Source organism: Oncorhynchus mykiss, chromosome 12, assembly GCF_013265735.2.
Source record: "Oncorhynchus mykiss isolate Arlee chromosome 12, USDA_OmykA_1.1, whole genome shotgun sequence".
Lineage (NCBI taxonomy): Eukaryota > Metazoa > Chordata > Actinopteri > Salmoniformes > Salmonidae > Oncorhynchus > Oncorhynchus mykiss.
The window spans coordinates 34,232,534-34,254,562 of NC_048576.1; the positions used below are offsets into that span (position 1 = coordinate 34,232,534).

Here is a 22,029-nt window from a genome sequence, read left to right on the forward strand (position 1 = left end):
GCCAGAGAGCTCCTTACAGACCCCTCAACCTGATGGGTGGAGACATGCTCCAGTCTGAACCAGATTTACTCTCCTCCTGTCACGTTGTATTTATCTCTGGGGAGAGGAGGGGTGGAACGAAGGAGGAAGAGAGGAAGTTAATGCTGTCAGAATAAATATTTCACTGACATCACTCGCACTGACTGACATGTGTGACAGTGAGACCATGAAGCGTGTGTGTTCCTACAGGTAGGGCTTGATCGCATAGTGCGCTATGTAGGCGATAGGGTGCCATTTCAGATTTGTCCTCAGCCTACTGATCGGACGGGGAAGAAACACCCAATGCAGGCTAGGTGTATACTGTGGTGTCAGTATAAAACTGTAAGTGACGTCCCTCACGCTGACTGACGTGTGTGTGTGTGTGTGTTCCTACAGGTTGAGTTGGACTGATAAAGAAAGACAGTGCTGCTCTTAGCCAGCCTCTTACCAGCTGAGTCACCTGGCTGTAACACATTAAGCAGTGCATCACTGTGATTGGGAAAAGAGCATTGAACTCAGCTTTGTTGAGTACTGTACAGTACATGCCTAAGTCATAAACTAGGCAGGTTTATTAGAAAAGGTGCAGCAAACTCCTAAGTCACGTTTAGTAAACTCCTAGGTCACGTTTAGTAAACTCCTAGGTCACGTTTAGTAAACTCCTAGGTCACGTTTAGTAAACTCCTAGGTCACGTTTAGTAAACTCCTAGGTCACGTTTAGTAAACTCCTAGGTCACGTTTAGTAAACTCCTAGGTCACGTTTAGTAAACTCCTAGGTCACGTTTAGTAAACTCCTAGGTCACGTTTAGTAAACTCCTAGGTCACGTTTAGTAAACTCCTAGGTCACGTTTAGTAAACTCCTAGGTCACGTTTAGTAAACTCCTAGGTCACGTTTAGTAAACTCCTAGGTCACGTTTAGTAAACTCCTAGGTCACGTTTAGTAAACTCCTAGGTCACGTTTAGTAAACTCCTAGGTCACGTTTAGTAAACTCCTAGGTCACGTTTAGTAAACTCCTAGGTCACGTTTAGTACCCTAATATTGTGGACTGCTGCAGATAGAAATGTAATTTGTAGTTCCTTATTCCACATGTCAGAAAGGTGTGTTTGTTGTGCTACAGAATATATTGATATGTGAAAGTTCCACAACATTGTGCCTACAGGTTCGGGAGCGTCTTCCAGACATACAGTAGCCCTCTGGAGAAGAGTTTTTCCTGTCTGTCCTCAACCTCCACTACTTCACACTGGGCCTGGGAATTACACAAGTCTACTGGCTCTTTATAGGCATATTTATCTGTTTGTGTGTCGTCCAGAATGCTCAGGATGATTACAAGCAGAGTGCTTTGAGGCCAATGTTTAGGAGAGAGGAGTTACTGTGACTTAAGTGTGTTTTCTTTGGTCTAATGAAATAACATCTGTGCAAACAAACACAGTGCCACGTCACAGAACACAGAACCTGAGCCTGGCCTTCAGTAGCTCAGCCACATCTCTGTGTGTGTGTTTCATGTCACAGTGCTTGTCAGACTGCTGCCTGTCTGTAGAATAAAAGCCCTATATAGTGGCAAACCTGTCAAACCGCCTCAGCACTGTGAAGCGTTGTGCAGCGTTGTAAAGTGCTGTAAAGCCTGCATTAGCACGCTGTTACTGTAGGAAGTCCTGGCTCTATCTGTTTCATTTTCCATTTGCGAGAGCATGGCCATCAAAAAACCACAGCATTTCCTGGAAAGGACACCGATTCCACCTCTGTTTCCTTCAGCAGTGCGTTGGGCAACCTCTTAAGTCATCCTGACTCCTGTCAGAACTAATAGAGGAGCACCGTTCTCAGTGCACTGTCCTGGTCGAGCCTAGAGGCACAGATTTACACTTCCGTTCAAACGATTGGGGTCACTTAGAAATATCCTTGTTTTTGAAAGAAAAGCTTCTTTTTTTTTGTCCATTAATAATAACATCAAATTGATCTTAAACACAGTGTAGACATTGTTAATGTTGTAAATGACTATTGTAGCTGGAAACGGCAGATTGTTTTATGGAATAACTATATAGAGGCCCATTAACAGCAACCGTCATTCCTGTGTTCCAATGGCACGTTGTGTTACCTAATCCAAGTTTAGCATTTTAAAGGGCTAATTGATCATTAGAAAACCCTTTTGCAATTATGTTAACACAGCTGAAAACTGTTGCCCTGATTTAAAGAAGCAATAAAACTGGCCTTCTTTAGACTAGTTGAGTATCTGGAGCATCAGCATTTGTGGGTTTGAGTACAGGCTCAAAATGGCCAGAAACTAAGAACTTTCTTCTGAAACTTGTCCACTTTCTATTCTGGTTAGGGACAGTTTGTGCTGTTCTGTGAAGGGAGTAGTATACAGCGTTGAACGAGATCTTCAGTTTCTTGGCAATTTCTTGCATGGAATAGCCTTCATTTCTCAGAACAAGAATAGACTGACGAGTTTCAGAAGAAAGTTCTTTGTTTCTGGCCATTTTGAGCCTGTAATCGAACCCACAAATGCTGATGCTCCAGATACTCAACTAGTCTAAAGGCGGACAGTTTTATTGCTTCTTTAATCAGGACAACAGTTTTCAGTAGTGCTAACATAATTTCAAAAGGGTTTTCTAATGATCAATTAGCCTTTTTAAAATTATAAACTTGGATTAGCGAACACAATGTGCCATTGGAACACAGGAGTGATGGTTGCTGATAATGGGCTTCTGAACGCCTATGTAGATAATCCATTAAACAAAAATCTGCCGTTTCCAGCTACAATAGTCATTTACAACATTGACAATGTCTACACTGTGTTTCTGATCAATTGGATGTTATTTTAATGGACAATAAATTAGCCTTTCTTTCAAAAAACAAGGACATTTCTAAGTGACCCCAAACTTTTGAACGGTAGTGTACATTTTTGTCATTTAGCAGACACTCTTATCCAGAGCAACTTACAGTTAGTGCGTTCACTAGGTGGGACAACCACATATCACAGTTATAGTAAGTACATTTTTCCTCAATAAAGTAGCAATCAGCGGTCAGCGCTAGATGAAGGATTTGTTTAGCATAATTTATCCAGGTTAGTTTCATTCAGATGAAATCTCTTAAGCAAGGCAGACCTAGTAGGACCTGGTAAGAGAGCAACTGTACTCCGTTCTGGTGGTTCAGTCTAATGCCACTAACTAGTAAGACCTCTTACCCTTAACAGTGGAAGTGGAACCTCCCATGTCCCGTCACTGTGATGACTTGGTGTTAGTCGGATCCGTGAGGTCATTGGGGTTAATAAGGTGAGGTACAGTGTGAACTCCTGGTACTCCGTCTCCCGGCCTGTCTCTTATCAGCCTCTGCTCATCTTTGCCTGCTGATTACATGGGAAGGATTTGCTCCTGTTAATAATTAATCCACCTCCCGCTTCCACTCATTCTGCACACACACACACAGTCACACCCACACACACACAATTCAGCAGAAATTCCCAGTAGACAGCCTCATCAACAGTTGTCAGATGGTATCAAAGATTCTGTTTTACATGTATCATTTGTCTGTCTGTTTGCTCTGATACAATATGTTACTTTTCCTTTGTTACCTTCACCTGTTGACTGCAGCTATATGTTAAAGACATGCTCCGGTACTTTGGCTGCTAGTAAGTCTTTTTTAAACCTCCCGCTTTGGGCTTAAACCTCCCACCGTAGAGCGAGAGAGAGAGAGAAATGACGTGGTGCACATATCAGCACATTTGTGACGTATTAATCCACATTTTGGCGACCACTTTTTGGCTCGTGGTCGCTACTTTCAGAACTACTGGCAAAAAAGGATACAAAGTACCAGATAATATCTTTAAAAATGGTTGGTGTGGATACATTATAAGAGCCATGGGACTAGTTTGTGTGGTTGGTCATTAAGTTGACCCTTGAGTTCTATGGGTGTGGTGAGAGAGACCGTACGCTATAATAATACATTATACTACTGGGCCCTGTCAAAACGTTTCATCCAACAGGTTTTATGAGAACACAGTCTATTGTTTTCCTTAAAGGCAATCTTGCAGTTCAAATAACTCCCTCCCCTGTTTTGGTAAAAAGCTCCGGGATGGGGCTGGAGAAATGTAACCACTCTCATATTCGTAGACAGAACTATGGATGGGAAGTCTCACCATCAATGATATCAACATGATAGTTTGAACCATGTTTTCAAGCTATACAGTATTTGTTTACAGTTACATTGTTTACAAACAATGGAATAAAACAAGCTTATATTTTGGCTTCTGGTGGGATATGACTGTCCTTTAAGAATCAATGGATATCATTGCTTTAGAATTCCAAAAATGGATGGACCAATCACAGATTACCACTTTAAGTTTTAGTGTGAATACATTTAAATTAAAGCATATAAATGGGAGTGCTCAAAAAGCCTCTAAATTTGGTTTACAGGCTATTAGTCTTCTGGGTGGGACTTCCCCAAGACTGAGCAATACAACAACTGTACCATTTATGTAATGTTTCCAAAAGGAAAATAAACCCTCGTTTTTTCCAGACATGTTTGGTATTAAAATAAACAGCCAGTATTTTATTAATTCATGTGATCTGGCTGTTGAGTCTTCTGCTATTCTCCTTTCACATTAAATAGTATTGTAACTGAAATCCATACTGACTACTTTTAAGGAACTGGAGGAATGAAACTAGTTAATTCAACCCTGAGAGCCACATGAGTCGGAATGAACTGTAATATGGGTTTGTATTGTCAGAACTGGGCCCTTTGATCACACGAAAGCACCTGGCTAGGGCTGTAGCTTACATTGTTCTCTGGGTGTACACTGTGTGTGCGTGTCACCTGTTGAAGGCTAGTGTGTGTCGTTTTGAAACGCATCCCTGGTGTGTGTGATTGTAGGTGTGGTTTAGTAGGACAGCAGACAGGGTGAGCTCCTGGTCCTGCTTTAACAAGAAGGGTCTGAACCTGCCCAGCCTTATCCACACAAACTCTCCCTCGCACTCTCTCTTCCTACCTCCTCCCTTGCTGTCTCTCAGGGCCAAAACAAACACCTCCACTTGGACTTGATTGCCCTCTGCCTGCCTAGTGCCCATGACTAATTGTGAGAGGAGAGTAGAGGGCACCAGGAAAATGACCATTGTGGGAGGAGAGTAGAGGGCACCAGGAAAATGACCATTGTGGGAGGAGAGTAGAGGGCACCAGGAAAATGACCATTGTGGGAGAGTAGTAGAGGGCACCAGGAAAATGACCATTGTGGGAGGAGAGTAGAGGGCACCAGGAAAATGACCATTGTGGGAGGAGAGTAGAGGGCACCAGGAAAATGACCATTGTGGGAGGAGAGTAGAGGGCACCAGGAAAATGACCATTGTGGGAGGAGAGTAGAGGGCACCAGGAAAATGACCATTGTGGGAGAGTAGTAGAGGGCACCAGGAAAATGACCATTGTGGGAGGAGAGTAGAGGGCACCAGGAAAATGACCATTGTGGGAGGAGAGTAGAGGGCACCAGGAAAATGGCCTCTCTTGTACAAATACAAATATATGTGCACTCATACAAGCTATGTACACAAAAACTCACATCAAGATTTGAATCTGCTTGATCTTTTCCTATCCAGTGAGAGGCCTCACTTAAAGTTATGAGCCAGTCCATAGTGTTTGTGCATGTGGCTGTGGCCCTACAGACAGAGCCAATGTGTTTATTCCAGTACTGTGTTGAACACCACCATGCCCTGCCACCACTGTTTTGACATACTGTAGTATCATAGTAGTGTATAGAAGCATGTATGACTGATGTCCTTTTCTTTTGGCCTCTCTGCAGGGTGACATCGAAAAGGGTCTGGAGATGAAGAAACTGGTTCTGTCTGGCTTCCTAGCCAGTGAGGAGATCTACATCAACCAGCTGGAGGCTTTGCTTCTGGTGAGGCGTGCGCGCACACACACGCTCACTATCAAGGACACGATATGGTGGACTTACCCCCGCTCTTCCCTTTCCTTTATGTAGTGCTGTCTGTGTGGGACTGTGCTGGACAGCATTAGCCCTCAGGCCAGTGTGTTGGCACCATGGTGGCTCCAAGTAGAGCCGCATGGGAGACTGGGTTCCTAAAAGCATTATGCGTTTTCGAGAAGTTGTGCTCTCATCTCTGTGAGTGCTATTAGTGGTTAGTGGTCAGTCATATTTAGAACAGAATAAAGGCCAAGCGTATCCTGAACCAGGATGACTGTGTACCCCATGCAACTGCAGCTTGATGTCACATCCTGTCTGTCTCTGCACAACTGTAAAATGGGTTCAGTATTACAAACCAGGGTCTTAAACAGGAACGACCGTTACGAGTGCAGCAGGTAGCCTAGCGGTTAGGTTAGAACGGGATCCTGAGTGGCGCAGCAGTCTAAGGCATTGCATCACAGTGCTAGAGGTGTCACTACAGACCCGAGTTCGATCCCGGGCTGTATCACAACCAGCCGTGATCGGGAGTCCCAAAGGGCGGTGCACAATTGGCCCAGCATTGTCTGGGTTAGGGGAGGGTTTGGCCGGGGTAGGCAGTCATTGTAAATAAGAATTTCTTCATAACTGACTTGCCTAGTTAAATTAAGTTTAAATCTAAAATTAAATAGTGTTGGGCCAGTAACCCGAAAGGTTGCTGGTTTGAATACCTGATCCATCAAGGTGAAAAATGTGTGCCCTTGAGCAAGGCACTTAACCCTAATTTGTAAAACAACACATTTCGCTGCACCCTCTCCTGGTGTATGTGACAATAAAATAATAAAATAACTATATAATATATATATATATATATATATATATATATATATATATATATATATATATATATATATATATATATATATATATATATATATATATATATATATATATATAACTATAAACAGCAGTTGGTTCCACAACCTCCTCAGTTTTATGTGGAGTGGTGCAGGGCAGAGGACTGAATGGACGGCTGTGTGTTGTGGTGCGTCCTGCAAGATTTCAGTGGGCCTGGCAGGTCTGGCGACACACCGGGGCGCTTTCCTGGTTGAGAGGTGATGGTGATGAATGGTGGTTGTGTTTATCTGGTTTGGCTCCACCTGCTCGACCAGCGCCACTCTGCCCAGACACACACACACACACACAGCCCAACACATTGAAAACAATGACGTCTTGCCGTGGTAGGTAAACAGTATCTGTATACAGCATACACTTCCTACAGAAAGTATTCATACCCATTGAATTTATTCCACATTACAGTGCTGTGAAAAAGTATTTTCCCCCTTTCTAATTTTCTCTACTTTTGCATATTTCAGATCTTCAACCAAAACCTAATAGTAGATAAAGGGAACCTGAGTGAACAAATAATTGCATAACTTTGTTCATGAAATAAGTATGTAACACCCAATGCCCCTGTGTGAAAAAGTAATTGCCCACTTACGCTCAATAACTTTTGATGTAATGACTCCGACCAAATGCTTCCTGTAGTTTGTTGATCAGTCTCTCACGTCGCTGTGGAGTGCATTCCACAGGAAGAACCTCATACCAACAGTCAAGCATGGTGGTGGTCGTGTTAGTTTCGGGATGCTTTGCTGCCTCAGGGCCTGGACGACTTGTCTTACTAGAAGGACTCATGAATACTGCTCTGTATCAGAGAATTCTACAGCTGAATGTCAGGCCGTCCGTCTGTGAGCTGAAGCTGAAGTGCAGCTAGGTCATGCAGCAAGACAATCAAGTCTACATGAAAATGGTTAAGCAACACATTTGAGGTTTTGGAATGGCCTAATCAAAGTCCAGACCTAATCCCAATTGAAATGTTGTGGCAAGACTTGAAATGAGCAGTTCATGCTTGAAAACTAACAAATGTCAGTGAGTTAAAGCAGATCTCTATACAAGACTTGGACAAATGTCCTCCACGGTGACGTCAGAGACGGATCGACAACTACAGGAAGCATTTGGTTGCAGTTAAATGTGGCACAACCAGTTATTGAGTGTAAAGGAGCAATAACTTTTTTGAATTGAGTGTTGCATAGCTTTGTTAATTAAATACATTTTAAATAAGTGTCAATGTTTTGGTTATCTGTGAACTCAGATTCCCTTTATCTAATATTATGTTTTGTTTGAAGATCTGATAACATTTAGTATCAAAAATATACAAAAATCAAGAATATCAGAAAGTGGGCAAATTATTTTTGATGGACTGAATGTGTTACAGCCTGAATAAAATATGGATGCAATGTATTTTTTCCATCCATCTACACACAATACCCCATAATGACAGGGAAAACATGGAATTATACATTTTGTATTTTTTTTTTGAAAATTAAATACAGAAATCTAATTTACGTAAGTATACACACCTCTTTGCTATGACACTCCAAATGGAGCTCAGGTGCATCCAACTTCCTTTGGTCATCCTTGATGTCACTACAACTTGATTGGAGTCCATGAGTGGCCAATTCCAATTGTTTGGACATTATTTTTGTAATTTTTTTAATTTCACCTTTATTTCATTTAACCAGGTAGGCCAGTTGAGAACAAGTTCTCATTTACAACTGTGACCTGGCCATATAAAGCAAAGCAGTGCGACACAAACAACGACATGGAGTTGCACATAAATGTGCAGTCAATAACACAAAAGAAAAGAAAAGTAGAAAAATGTATGTACAATGTGTGAAAGTGTAGAAGAGTAGGGAGGTAGGCAATAAATAGGCCACAGTGGCGAACATAATTACAACTTAGCATTATAAACAGAGATGTTTATTACAATGGGTCAACACAAGGGCATTTAGCCCATAGCATTGCTTATGAAAGCTAACATTCTGTAAGCTAATGCATCGCTTTCTCATAGTAACACTATTGTTATGACACTGATTTTCAACCGGGATGTGGAGATGGAGGACCTTAGCAACACATGAATGACGTGGTGGTGTGATTCTGTTTTGATTGGAGGGAAAATATTTGTGATATCCTCTCTTTTGGATTTCCCTCAGGGTTGAAACTCTTATCTGTACTTGATAAGCCTGGGATCATCCGCCAGTCCCTGGCTTATCAAGTACAGATAAGAGTTTAACCATCCGGAGTGAAATCCCAAAAAAGAGGCAGTGATGTCACTGTGGTGCTCAGGCTTGGTGCCTGTGCAAACATTTCTAAACAACATTTTGGGATGTTTGGTTCGATTTGTAATTGTGGTCTGTTCAGAGCTGTGTTTCCATCAGTACTAAAAGGAACAGCTCAGCTCTATTCTACTCTGTTCTCCAGTCTTTGGTCATGCTGCAGCGCCCACCCCTAATAATAAAGCACTGCTGAGCACCGCCCAGGATCATGATGATTTATGTGTTGAAAGCGTCAGTGCAGGTATACACACACAACACACACTAACTATTTTCTGAATGTGTGTGTGTGTGCAGCCCATGCGCCCCCTGAAGGCGACAGCCACCACGTCCCAGCCGGTGCTGACCATACAGCAGGTAGAGACCATCTTCTATAAGATCCAGGACATCTTTGAGATCCACAAGGAGTTCTACGACGCCCTCTTCCCACACATCCAGCAGTGGGATGAGAAGGTCGCCGTTGGACACCTCTTCCAGAAACTGGTAAGGGTGGCAATCAATCAATCAATCAACCAACCTGTCAGTCAATCATTCAGCTGGTCAATCTATCAATTTATCATCAAGATTGATGATTTGAATTAGGTGTTGAATTAGGTGTTGAATTAGAGTTGAATTAGGTGTGTTAGTAGGACTGGGTTGGAATACAAACCTGCACAACTCTTGAGACTCCAGAAAGATGGAAGAACAGGAAGTTGGAGGACAACTTGGAAATCTAGTTCAAATGAATTGTATTCCAGTGTCTGCCTGCCTGCCAGTGCCCCCCCCCCCCCTTCCAAAGCATAATCTACTAGTCTTCCAACGATACAAGTGTTGTTCAGACATTAGGGGGAGAGAATTTTTATTAGAGAAAAATAGACTATAGTATCCTTAACAATGCTAGTAAAGGATACTATAATTATCACATTTCACATTGGATTTATTAACTACAAAAAGGTTAGCTGTATTTTTATTTATATTCTGGTGCTGCTCCACACACCCAAGCTTGTTAGCTAGCTAGCTAACTCTGGTCCAGCATTTAGCCAACTTTCTGAAGTTCAACTTCAAATACATTCATTGATCCTTCATAGAAGCCGGTCATCCGTGGGTATGATTATGCGGGCCTAATTCAGGTGTCATTAACAACAAGATGCCCAGCGCTTCCTCCTAGCTCTCTCCCCACACGTAAAATTTCAGTCGCAAAAGTCGCGCCCTGCACTTGTCTGTCCGAGCTGCTCAATCCGCTAAATGCCGGGTTTAAAAAATATATATTTCAGAGGTTTAAAAATGAACAGAAAGGAACAATATAAACAGTTGTTTTTGGGGTTCGATCTGAACCAGTTCAGAACTTTATTTTGCTGGGCAGAACAGTGGAACGGAACATTACATTTTAAAAAAAATTATTAACGAAATTATTGGAAAATTATTTTGATTCCAACCCCTGATTGTAACTGCATAGATTTCACATGTATGGTATCACCTCCCTCTGTTCAATCTATACCCCTCTAGGATAAACATTCAATTACACTGGGGTCTGCCCAGACATTAGTCTCTATTCTGCTCCTACTCCCCCATCTATCTCTCTCCCTACATCAGTTTCTCTAACAGGCTGATTTCTGACAATTAAATGTTCATGTACTGTAGGCTCTCGCTCTCTCGCTCTCATATATTTTTACATTTCTTATTATGTGTTATGAATCCAATTTGTATATAATGTACACCGTCTCTTTCCTGGATTACACTGCTCATTAAACCCCGGAGTGTGGAGCCTGATTGGTTTAGGGAACGGTTCCATGAATCTGATTGGGTTAGGAGTGTTCTGTCTCATAAGGAAGGTCTCTAAAGGAGTTAGGGCTCTCCATGTGATACAACACCACTCTGACAGAGCAGACTGATGTGATTAGCAGTTAGTACGGTGTTCCACTTAGTATGGTGTTCTGCATTTATGTGACTGTATTGTTTTGTCGTAGAAGCAAAGTTTTAACCTCCATTTTCAATTGGATAGAAAAGATTCTAAATGTTCATTATACTGACGTAACTGTATATTCGGTTAATTCATTTAGTATGTTTTCAGTGGAAGACATCAAATTATGCATGTGCAGGCGCACACACACACACCACAGATGTCTCGCCGACATCCATTAGCAGAATCATCCAGTTCCATCTGGGAGGTGTGTGTGTGTGTGTGTGTGTGTGTGTGTGTGTGTGTGTGTGTGTCGCATGGCGACTAAACATTTAGACAGGCCTGTCTGTGAGGGAGCCACCAAACAGTGTACAGATGGTGTCATAATTACACAGCACACTCCCCACTGCTCCCCGTGTGGGGCACTGGAGACACTACAGTAGAAACAGAGAGGGAGATGCAGGGGGATCAAAGGAAAGAAGCAAGGGGAAAGAGAGAGGAGGGGAGTGGGAGAGGAGGGGAAAGGGAGAGGAGGGGAAAGGGAGAGGAGGGGAAAGGGAGAGGAGGGGAAAGGGAGAGGAGGGGAAAGGGAGAGGAGGGGAGTGGGAGAGGAGGGGAGTGAGAGAGGAGGGGAGTGAGAGAGGAGGGGAGTGAGAGAGGAGGGGAGTGAGAGAGGAGGGGAGTGAGAGAGATGGAAATCGTCAGTGTTCCAACTCCTTTCTTTCCCTCTATTTATTTTTTTCTTTCTTTCTCTCTCCTATCCTCTCATACATTTTTCTCACCCTCTCCTATGTCTCAGGGTGTTTTCTAGTACCTAAGTGAGAGACGGAAGTGCTTCTGGTGAGAGACCGAAGTGCTTCTGCCAAGGATGTAAATGTTGCTAGGAGACAGCCTTTGCCATGACGACTGATTGGGTCAGAGGGTTCTCTCCAAATCTGCAGGGAAAGATGGGTACAGGGGAGCATAATGGAAGATGAGCCAGAAGGGGAGAGAGGAGAAGGGAAAGAATATTGATCTCTGCTTTGAAGTGTCCTCAGAGACCTCATGGTTTCTCCACTTCTCCTCTCCAACAGTGATAATGCTTCACACCACACGGGCAGAGGACGAGAGCGGGGGAGGGAGGGATGGGGGAGGCAGGGCAGAGCACACATACAGTAGCTTAACAAGTTCTAATTAATCTAACCTCTCATTTATTTCACAGACCCATACCTTTCTCACTCCCTCCATCAATGTTTTGACTAGCTCTCCCTTGTCCCTTCACCGGAGCTGTTTATGTATTCATATTCATTTCCTGGTCCAATTGCCTTCATTAGAATGCACAGAGAGGCCTGGGCGTTGCAACTGGCTGATTTGACTGTGCTCCAATCAGGAACGTGGGACCCGAAGCAGGGAAGGGCATTGTGGGGATGTGATTAGAAGGTGTCCAAGGGAGAGATAGCTTCTAGCCAGCGGAGCCGCGGCCCTGCTAACTCTGGTAGTGTGTTGGAGTTGATTTAAAATCAGTCCTGGACTCGATGGAATTTATAGTCTGCATCGTTCACAATAGATGTTCTTCACGCCTCTCAGGAGAGATCATTTGAATGGGTATTAATTTGGTGCCAAACAGGGGTGTCAAACTCACTTTGCCCCTGGGGATGCAAAATAGTCCTCTATCCATCTTTTTTTTATTTTGCTATGCACTCTGACTGTGAAGTTTTCATTTGGGGGATTCTTAGTGAGCTGGACACAGTCAAGAAACTGAATGAATGTAGGTCCATTATCATTACTACACTGTTTCCAATTTGGTTTTAGTCATTTTAAAGTATATTGAGTTACATTTTTATACAGTGTATTCGGGAAGTAGTCAGACCCCTTCCCTTTTTCCACATTTTGGTAAACGTTACAGCTTTGATCTAAAATGTATTAAATATAAATTTTTCTCATCAATCTACACACAATACCCCATAATGACAAAGCTCCGAGAAAGGATTGTGTCGCGGCACAGATCTGGGGAACGGTATCAAAACATTTCTGCACCATTGAAGGTCCCCAAGAACACTGTGGCCTCCATCATTCTTAAATGGAAGAAGTTTGGAACCACCAAGACTCTTCCCGGCCAAACTGAGCAATCAGGGGAGAAAGGGCCTTGGTCAGGGAGGTGACCGATGGTCACTCTGACAGAGCTCTAGAGTGTCTCTGTGGAGATGGGAGAACCTTTCAGAAGGACAACCATCTCTGCAGCACTCCATCAATCAGGCCAGACGGAAGCCACTCCTCAGTAAAGGGCACATTGACAGCCCGCTTGGAGTTTACCTAAAGGACTCTCAGACCATGAGAAACAAGGTTCTCTGGTCTGATGAACCAAGATTGAAGTCTTAGTTCTGATGCCAAGCGTCACGTCTGGAGGAAACCTGGGACCATCCCTACGGTGAAGCATGGCGGTGGCAGCATCATGCTGTGGGGATGTTTTTCAGCGGCAGGGACTGGGAGTCAGGATCAAGGGAAAAATGATAAACTTAGCAAAGAACAGAGAGATCCTTAATGAAAACCTGCAACAGAGCGCTCAAGACCTCAGACCGGGGCGAAGGTTCACCTTCCAACAGGACAACGACCCTAAGTACACAGCCAAGACAAAGCAGGAGAGGCTTTGGGACAAGTTTATGAATGTCCTTGAGTGGCCCCGCCACAACCCAAACTTGAACCCGATCGAACATCTCTAGAGAGACCTCAAAATAGCTGTGCAGCGACTCTCCCCATCCAACCTGACAGAACTTGAGATGATCTGCAGAGAAGAATGGGAGAAACTCCCCAAATACAGGTGTGCCAAGCTTGTAGATTCATACCTAAGAAGACTTGAAGCTGTAATCGCTGCCAAAGGTGCTTCAACAAAGTACTGAGTAAAGGGTCTGAATACTTATGTAAATGTATTATTTCACTTTGGTATTTTTTATATATTTTTTTATTTTTATAATAACCTGTTTTTGCTTTGTCATTATGTGGGGAATTGTATGTAGATTGATGAGAGGGGGGGAAAAAACAATTGAATCATTTTAGAATAAGGCTGTAATGTAACACAATGTGGAAAAAGTAAATGGGTCTGAATACTTTCTGAATGCACTGTATATATACATTTATTTAACTTTATTTATTTATCTCACGGGCTGTATTTTTGACACTCCTGTGATTGGGTTCCTCTTAGAGGGAGTTGAATTGCGTCATCCAATACCCCTCTCCAGTCTTGGGTGTAGTATGGGTAGTTCTAAACATAGAATATGTAAATTTTTTATTTTTATTTTACCTTTATTTAACTAGTCAGTTAAGAACAAATTCTTATTTTCAATGACGGCCTAGGAACAGTGGGTTAACTGCCTGTTCAGGGGCAGAACGACAGATTTGTACCTTGTCAGCACGGGGGTTTGAACTAGCAAACCTTCCGGTTACTAGTCCAACGCTCTAACCACTAGGCTACCCTGCTGCCCCTAAATAAAGGAAAGTTCATTTAGGAGTGGACTTCCAGACAACGTCATTTTCATTCTCCTCCTCTTCATCCTCCTCATCCTCCTCCTCCTACTTTTCCCGCTCTCCACGGTGTTAACATTGTGTCCTCTCCTCTGTGCTCCAGGCCAGCCAGCTGGGGGTGTACAAGGCTTTTGTTGACAACTACAAGACAGCGGTGGAGACAGCAGAGAAATGCAGCCAGGCCAACACCCAGTTCCAGAAGATCTCTGAGGTAGATGTTGGTCACACACACGTAAACACACAAAGCACACTCACCCCATGCACATCAGTTGTGAGGGCTGAAATGTGTACTAATATATGGTGTTGTGTATGTATTTGTGTGTGTGTGTAGTTTTGGGGCCGTGTGTTTTCCCAGCCTGACAGTCTGCTGCATCAGCTCCATTCCTCTTCATTAGCTCCACTCAGCCTCAACCAGGCTCTGGGTGTGTGTGTGTGTGTGTGTATCTGGGTATGTGTGTGTATCTGGGTATGTGTGTGTATCTGGGTATGTGTGTGTATCTGGGTATGTGTGTGTATCTGGGTATGTGTGTGTCTCTGAGTGTGTGTGTGTGTATCTGTGTCTCTGGGTGGGTGTGTGTGTCTCTGGGTGGGTGGGTGTGTCTCTGGGTGTGTCGTGTTTGTGTGTCTCTGGTAGAGGTCGACCGATTATGATTTTTCAACGCCGATACCGAATATTGGAGGACCAAAAAAGCCGATACCGAATATTGGAGGACCAAAAAAGCCGATACCGAATAATCGGACGATTTTAATTATTATTATTTTTTTTTGTAATAATGACAATTACAACAATACTGAATGAACACTTATTTTAACTTAATATAATACATCAATCAAATCAATTTAGCCTCAAATAAATAATGAAACATGTTCAATTTGGTTTAAATAATGCAAGAACAAAGTGTTGGAGAAGAAAGTAATGTGTGCCATGTAAAATATGTGCCATGTAAAAAAGCTACCGTTTAAGTTCCTTGCTCAGAACATGAGAACATATGAAAGTTGGTGGTTCCTTTTAACATGAGACTTCAATATTCCAAGGTAAGAGGTTTTAGGTTGTAGTTAATATAGCATTTATAGGACTATTTCTCTCTATACCATTTGTATTTCATATACCTTTGACTATTGGATGTTCTTATAGGCACTATAGTATTGCCAGTGTAACAGTTTAGCTTCCATCCCTCTCCTCGCACCTACCTGGGCTCGAACCAGGAACGCATCGACAACAGCCACACTCGAAGCAGCGTTACCCATCGCTCCACAAAATACTCCAAATCTAAAAGCGAGTGACGTTTGAAACAGTATTAGCGCACACCCAGCTAACTAGGTAGCCATTTCACATTGGTTACACCAGCCATTAGGCTGATAGGCTTGAAGTCATAAACAGCGCTGTGCTTGCGAAGAGCTGCTGTCAAAACGCTGCTGTTTGAATGAATGATTATGGGCCTGCTGCCGCTCAGTCAGACTGCTCTATCAAATCAGACTTAATTATAACATTATAATACACAGAAATATGAGCCTTTGCTCATTAATATGGTCGAACCCGGTAACTATCGTTTCGAAAACAAAACGTTTATTATTTCGGTGAAATACGGAACCTTTTGGTATTTTATCTAACTGGTGGCATCCATCAGTCTAAATATTCTTGTTACATTGCACAACCTTCAATGTTATGTTATAATTACGTAAACTTCTGGCAAATTAGTTCGCAATGAGCCAGGCAGCCCAAACTGTTGCATATACCCTGACTCTGCGTGTAATGAACGCAAGAGAAATGACACAATTTCACCTGGTTAATATTGCCTGCTAAACTGGATTAGTAGTTATAACTAGTGATTATGATTGATTGTTTTTTATAAGATAAGTTTAATGCTAGCTAGCAATTTACCTTGGCTTCTACTGCATTCGCGTAACAGGCAGGCTCCTTGTGGAGTGCAATGGTTAGAGCGTTGGACTAGTTAACTGTACGGTTGCAAGATTGGATCCCCTGAGCTGACAAGGTGAAAATCTGTTGTTCTGCCCCTGAACAAGGCAGTTAACCCATCGTTCCTAGGCCGTCATTGAAAATAAGAATGTGTTCTTTACTGACTTGCCTAGTTAAATAAAGTTTAAAAAAAATGGAAATCGGCACCCAAAAATACCGATTTCCGATTGTTATGAAAACTGGAAATCGGCCCAAATTAATCGGCCATTCCGATTAATCGGTCGACCTCTAGTCTCTGGGTGTGTGGGTGTGTCTCTGGGTGGGTGGGTGTGATTCTCGGTGGTAGGGTGTGTCTCTGGGTGGGTGGGTGGGTGGGTGTGTCTCTGGGTGGGTGGGTGGGTATCTCGGTTCTCTGGGTGGGTGGGTGGGTGTGTCTCTGGGTGGGTATCTCGGTTATCTGGGTGGGTGGCTGGGTGTGTGTATGTCTCGGTGTGTGTGTGTGTGTATGTCTCGGTGTGTGTGTGTGTATGTCTCGGTGTGTGTGTATGTCTCGGTGTGTGTGTGTATGTCTCGGTGTGTGTGTATGTCTCGGTGTGTGTCTCGGTGTGTGTGTCTCGGTGTGTGTGTGTGTGTGTGTCTCGGTGTGTGTGTGTGTCTGTGTGTGTGTGTGTGTCTCGGTGTGTGTGTGTGTCTCGGTGTGTGTTTTTTGTGTGTTTGTGGGTGTGTGGGTGGGTGTGTGTGTGTCTCGGTGGGTGTGTGTGTGGGTGGGTGTGTGGGTGGGTGTGTGGGTGGGTGGGTGTGTGTGTGTCTCGGTGGGTGTGTGTGGGTGGGTGGGTGTGTGTGTGTCTCGGTGTGTGTGTGTGTCTCGGTGTGTGTGTGTGTGTATCTCGGTGTGTGTGTGTGTGTCTTGGTGTGTGTGTCTCTGGGTGTGTGTTTCTGGGTGGGTCCTGCTTCTATACCACAGGAGGTTGGTGGCACCTTTATTGGGGAGAACGGGTCTGTGGTAATGACTGGGGCAGAATGAGTGAAACGGTATCAAACACAGAGGGGTTGGGTTAAATGCGGAAGACACATATCAGTTGAAGCATTCAGTTGTACAACTGACTAGTTATCCCTCTTTCCCTTTCCATGGTTTACAGGTGTTTGATGCAATTCCTTGTTCCGTTCCGGCCATTATTATGAGCCATTCTCCCCTCAACAGCCTCCTGTGTTCTATACCGCTAAATTCCTATACCACTAAAATATTATACCACTAAACCTGTAATACACCAGCAATCACAATTCATTCATTTTCTTCCAGAACCTGAAAGTAAAGGGTCCTAAGGACTCGAAGGACTGTAACACAAATGTCACTATGGAAGGTAAGAGATGAGTTCTAATCTAGATGTGTGTCAGAAGGCTGCTATGGCTCTTTCAGACTCTGTAGCCTTGTCTCTTCTGCTTGTGTATGCAGCGGCAGGCTTAGGGAGGCCAGGCTCCCTCCTGTGCATGCTCGCTTCTCTCTCTCTCGCTCTCTCTCTCGCTCTCTCGCTCTCTCTCTCGCTCTCTCTCTCGCTCTCTCTCGCTCTCTCTCTCTCTCTCGCTCTCTCTCTCTCGCTCGCTCTCTCTCTCTCTCTCGCTCTCTCTCTCTCTCTGCCTTTCCCACTCCTCTCTCTCTCTCTCTCCTCTCTCTCTTTGCCTTTCCCACTCCTCTCTCTCTTCTCTTCTCTCTCTCTCTCTCTCTCTCTCTCTCTCTCTCTCTCTCTCTCGCTCTCTCTCGCTCGCTCGCTTGCTCGCTCTCTTGCTCTCTCTCTCTCTCTCGCTCTCTCTTGCTCTCTCGCTCTCTCTCTCTCTCTCTCGCTCTCTCGCTCTCTCTCTCGCTCTCTCTCTTGCTCTCTCTCTCCCTCTGCCTTTCCCACTCCTCTCTCTCTCCTCTCTCTCTTTGCCTTTCCCACTCCTCTCTCTCTTCTCTCTCTCTCTCTCTCTCTCTCTCTCTCTCTCTCTCTCTCTCTCTCTCTCTCTCTCTCTCTTTCTTTCTCTGACTATGGGTGTTGGAGATGGACAGAGAGGGGAGGCAGAGAGAACAGAGAAGGAAGTGTGAGATGGAGATTCTACTGGTACTCAGACTGTGTTGTAACTGCACATACGGTAATGTGTGTGTGTGTGACAGTACATTTGAAGTAACTTGTGTGTATAGAAAAGCCTTTGTAATCTGTCTTTAATCCTGTACTGAGTATTTTGTACGTGTGGGGTGTTTTCTGATTCTATAGTGTTGTGTAGCATTAACAATTGCACCTGCCTGTATGTCTAAATGACTATATATGTAAGGTTCTTTCTTGGCTGGTACTGTGAATGGGTTAGTGTGGATGTTGCATGCTAAAGTTCCTGGTGTGTGACAGTGTCTTAAATGTAGCCGGGTGTTATTAGTTAATGAGCTGTTTTGTATTCTGGGTAAAGACAGTCGCTACTCTCGTTTCTTGCCAGGTTCTCTCTATCCTCTCATTTTTGCTCAGCGGGAGAGGGAGACAGTCTTTGTGCTTTCCCGCTTCTGGCAGTAGACGTGTGTGTGTGTGTGTGTGTGTACATATCTGTGTGATGATTTTTACATGTCTGTGGTTGTGCTCACACCTTTCTTTTTTGCATGGTAGGTGGTTAGTGTGTGTTTTTGGTTGTGTGTGCCTGTTCAGAAGTCTACCTGTTTTTACGTATATTTGTCCCCAACGTTGTGTGTGTGTGTGTGTGTGTGTGTGTGTGTGTGTGTGTGGGGGGGGGGGGGGGGGGGGTTAGTGTTGGAAGTTGCGGTGGGATTATCCTCCCCGGCTGGGTCTCCTGTCAGTCTGTCATATCAGCAGACAGACAGCACTCGCCTTTTAAGGTGAAAAGTTTGAGAACGTCAGAGGGAAAAGAAAAGGGATGAACGATAGAGGTGGGGAAGACTGAGTGTAAGAGGAAAGAGAGGGGGAACAGAGTGTGGAAGAAGATGGAGGAGGATAGTGGTGGAAAAAGGAGGTGGAACCCACTGGACACAGACATCATTTCAATGGAATTTAATTGACATGGAAACCAGGTTGATTCAACCGGTGTGTGTCCAGTGGGAAGAGGCTGTGGAGGTGTGTATGATTGCTCCAGTAGATGATGGATGGGTCTCTTTATAAGCAGAGCACGTTGTCAGGACTGACTGTCCCAGACTTCCCCCTCCTCATACACACCATACTTATCAACTGAGTACCATCACCACGCCACTCCAATCAGTGTGTGTATGTGTGGTGTGCGCTCATGTTTTGAGTGTGTGAGCGTTTGAGGGATGTTAAACTGCTCTGTCCGTATTGGGTTAAGCCTGGCAGCAGAGCAAAGTGGAGAAAGACCAAGAGAGAGAAGGACAGTAAAAAGACAGAAAGATATGCAGGAATATTTGTAGTACGTGTGGTACAGCCAGACAGTAACAGTTCAAGTAGAGGTAGGCTTTCGGTTGAACGTTATGAAGTGGAAATGGTTGTCTGTGAAGTCGACACTCTGTTAGTGCTGATGATCAGTTATTCCCGGTTGAGTTAAACTTCACACCGTTCCATCCCACAGATGATAAAGGCCACGTTTTAATAGTTGTATAAATAAAGGAGTATAAACACGTTTAATAATTCTCCCTGTGTTCCCTCCCTCCCTCCCTCCATTAATAATGCTCCCTGTGTTCCCTCCCTCCCTCCATTAATAATGCTCCCCGTGTTCCCTCCCTCCCTCCATTAATAATGCTCCCTGTGTTCACTCCCTCCCTCCATTAATAATGCTCCCCGTGTTCCCTCCCTCCCTCCATTAATAATGCTCCCTGTGTTCCCTCCCTCCCTCCATTAATAATGCTCCCTGTGTTCCCTCCCTCCCTCCATTAATAATGCTCCCTGTGTTCCCTCCCTCCCTCCATTAATAATGCTCCCTGTGTTCCCTCCCTCCATTAATAATGCTCCCTGTGTTCCCTCCCTCCCTCCATTAATAATGCTCCCTGTGTTCCCTCCCTCCCTCCATTAATAATGCTCCCTGTGTTCCCTCCCTCCCTCCATTAATAATGCTCCCTGTGTTCCCTCCCTCCCTCCATTAATAATGCTCCCTGTGTTCCCTCCCTCCCTCCATTAATAATGCTCCCTGTGTTCCCTCCCTCCCTCCCTCCATTAATAATGCTCCCTGTGTTCCCTCCCTCCCTCCATTAATAATGCTCCCTGTGTTCCCTCCCTCCCTCCATTAATAATGCTCCCTGTGTTCCCTCCCTCCCTCCATTAATAATGCTCCCTGTGTTCCCTCCCTCCCTCCATTAATAATGCTCCCTGTGTTCCCTCCCTCCATTAATAATGCTCCCTGTGTTCCCTCCCTCCCTCCATTAATAATGCTCCCTGTGTTCCCTCCCTCCATTAATAATGCTCCCTGTGTTCCCTCCCTCCCTCCATTAATAATGCTCCCTGTGTTCCCTCCCTCCATTAATAATGCTCCCTGTGTTCCCTCCCTCCCTCCATTAAGAATGCTCCCTGTGTTCCCTCCCTCCCTCCATTAATAATGCTCCCTGTGTTCCCTCCCTCCCTCCATTAATAATGCTCCCTGTGTTCCCTCCCTCCATTAATAATGCTCCCTGTGTTCCCTCCCTCCATTAAGAATGCTCCCTGTGTTCCCTCCCTCCCTCCATTAATAATGCTCCCTGTGTTCCCTCCCTCCCTCCCTCCATTAATAATGCTCCCTGTGTTCCCTCCCTCCATTAATAATGCTCCCTGTGTTCCCTCCCTCCCTCCATTAATAATGCTCCCTGTGTTCCCTCCCTCCCTCCCTCCATTAATAATGCTCCCTGTGTTCCCTCCCTCCCTCCCTCCATTAATAATGCTCCCTGTGTTCCCTCCCTCCCTCCCTCCATTAATAATGCTCCCTGTGTTCCCTCCCTCCCTCCATTAATAATGCTCCCTGTGTTCCCTCCCTCCCTCCATTAATAATGCTCCCTGTGTTCTCTCCCTCCCTCCATTAAGAATGCTCCCCGTGTTCCCTCCCTCCCTCCATTAAGAATGCTCCCCGTGTTCCCTCCCTCCCTCCATTAATAATGCTCCCTGTGTTCCCTCCCTACTGCTGTCCATTAATTGCTTGGCATGGAGTTTATTCTGCACTGTCTGGGCACTACGCTGTGTGTGTCTCTCTCGCTCTCTCTCTGTGTCTCGCTCTCGCTCTCTCTTTGTGTCTCGCTCTCTCTTTGTGTCTCGCTCTCTCTCTGTGTCTCGCTCTCGCTCTCTCTCTGTGTCTCGCTCTCGCTCTCTCTCTGTGTCTCTCTCTCGCTATCTGTGTCTCTCTCTCGCTCTCTGTGTCTCTCTCTCGCTCTCTGTGTCTCGCTCTCGCTCTCTGTGTCTCTCTCTCGCTCTCTGTGTCTCTCTTGCTCTCGCTATCTGTGTCTCTCTCTCGCTCTCGCTCTGTGTCTCGCTCTCTGTGTCTCGCTCTCGCTCTCTGTCTCTCGCTCTCTGTCTCTCGCTCTCTGTCTCTCGCTCTCTGTCTCTCGCTCTCGCTCTCTGTGTCTCGCTCTCTGTGTCTCGCTCTCGCTCTCTGTGTCTCGCTCTCGCTCTCTGTGTCTCTCTCTCGCTCTCTGTGTCTCGCTCTCTGTGTCTCTCTCTCGCTCTCTGTGTCTCGCTCTCGCTCTCGGTGTCTCTCTCTCGCTCTCGCTCTCTGTGT

General features: G+C 44.6%; 1 protein-coding gene across 6 annotated transcripts in view; it reads left to right on the plus strand.

The window, feature by feature from the left end:
• Positions 1-22,029, plus strand: part of abr (ABR activator of RhoGEF and GTPase) — a 225,502-nt gene that overhangs the window by 98,026 nt on the left and 105,447 nt on the right. For all 6 annotated transcript variants that reach the window (XM_036937431.1, XM_036937432.1, XM_036937433.1 and 3 more), the window contains 4 exons: positions 5,799-5,897; positions 9,371-9,556; positions 14,554-14,661; positions 17,669-17,729. In XM_036937431.1, the coding sequence (XP_036793326.1) occupies positions 5,799-5,897; positions 9,371-9,556; positions 14,554-14,661; positions 17,669-17,729 (454 nt within the window). The remainder of the gene's footprint in view (positions 1-5,798; positions 5,898-9,370; positions 9,557-14,553; positions 14,662-17,668; positions 17,730-22,029) is intronic.